The sequence below is a fragment of the Buceros rhinoceros genome, unplaced genomic scaffold (assembly GCF_000710305.1).
Source record: "Buceros rhinoceros silvestris isolate BGI_N320 unplaced genomic scaffold, ASM71030v1 scaffold30071, whole genome shotgun sequence".
In the NCBI taxonomy this organism is placed as follows: Eukaryota; Metazoa; Chordata; class Aves; order Bucerotiformes; family Bucerotidae; genus Buceros; species Buceros rhinoceros.
The window spans coordinates 5,858-6,943 of NW_010393109.1; the positions used below are offsets into that span (position 1 = coordinate 5,858).

Consider the following 1,086-nt stretch of genomic DNA (forward strand, 5'->3'; position numbering starts at 1 on the left):
CCGCCCCCCCCCCAGCCACTCTCATCTTCCTTGCCTTGAGTATGGTTCCCATGCCTGCTCCTGACCTCCTAACCCCCGTCACCTCCTTGTGTCACAGCCTATTTATGTAGATACTGTTGTTCTTCGGTTCGGGGTCCTGCTCCATGTCACTGTGGCCGCCCTGGTGAGGGGACAATGCGTCCACATAGCCCAGCTCCAATGCAGGAGCTGCCGAGGGCGAGCAGATGCACTGCATGGCCCCTGCCCATGCTGCCTGTGCTGCCAGCGCTGCCCGCACCAGGGGCCCTCACCTCTGCCAGGTCCAGCTCGTTGCTGTAGACAGGGCCACGGTCTGGCTCCACGGTGATGCCCAGCTCGTGGGAGGCAGTGGGGGCTTTGGTGCAAGGGGGCAGTGTGCCAGAAAGAAGAGACATGGGGGCAGGTTTTGTGTGTCACTGGGAGGTGGGAGCTCCCCACAGCCTTGTGCCCAGAGTGGGTTTTTGTACCCCAGGTCCTGGGACAGGTACTGGGCTGTGTGTGGGACGGCACATGCGTGGGCACTGTTACCTTCCCTCCTCCTGTGCAGGCTGCAGAGGAGCCCAGCAGAGCCAGCAGCAGCCAGGAGGGAGAGCAGGACCGCGCTGGGCACCAGGGAGCTCAAGGCTGGGTCCCTGGGGCTGGAGGCAAGGGAAGAGGAGAGGAGCTGGTTCTCTCCTTCCCAAGACTGGGGCTTGGCTTTTTCAGTGCCCTTGTGCTGGTACCCTCCCAGCCAGCCATAGGGTTGAGACGCAAAGTGGGAGCCCCATTGCATCACCCCCAAATGCCTGGGCTGACACAAGACCTCTCACACAGGGACACCCACTGCTGCCCATAGAAATGAGAGTCCCTGCCCTTCCCAGTGCCCAGCCTGTGCCCTGGGGCCCCAGGCTCACCTCACTGAGCTGGTGTCTGCTTGTCTTCTTTTGCTGCTTTTTAGCTTGTGCAAGAGGTGGTGGGGTTATTTATTTTTATCTGGCTGGGCTTCGTCTTGGGACTCAAGGTCTTCTGCTGCAGGTGAAAAGCTGCTGAGACGTCTTTTACAGACTGGAACACCTGAAGTACACTGGG

At 60.4% G+C, this 1,086-nt stretch overlaps 1 protein-coding gene across 1 annotated transcript in view; it reads right to left on the reverse strand.

Moving 5' to 3' along the window:
• The window catches only part of LOC104501016 (CMRF35-like molecule 6), a gene marked incomplete at its 3' end in the record, with an annotated part of 5,769 nt that extends 5,356 nt beyond the window's left edge, over nt 1–413 (reverse strand). The window contains exons 1-2 of the mRNA XM_010144751.1: nt 291–413; nt 115–160 (exon numbers count right to left, since the gene is read on the reverse strand). Coding sequence (XP_010143053.1) covers nt 115–160; nt 291–413 — 169 coding nt within the window. The remainder of the gene's footprint in view (nt 1–114; nt 161–290) is intronic.
• Between the last annotated feature and the right edge of the window lie 673 nt (nt 414–1,086).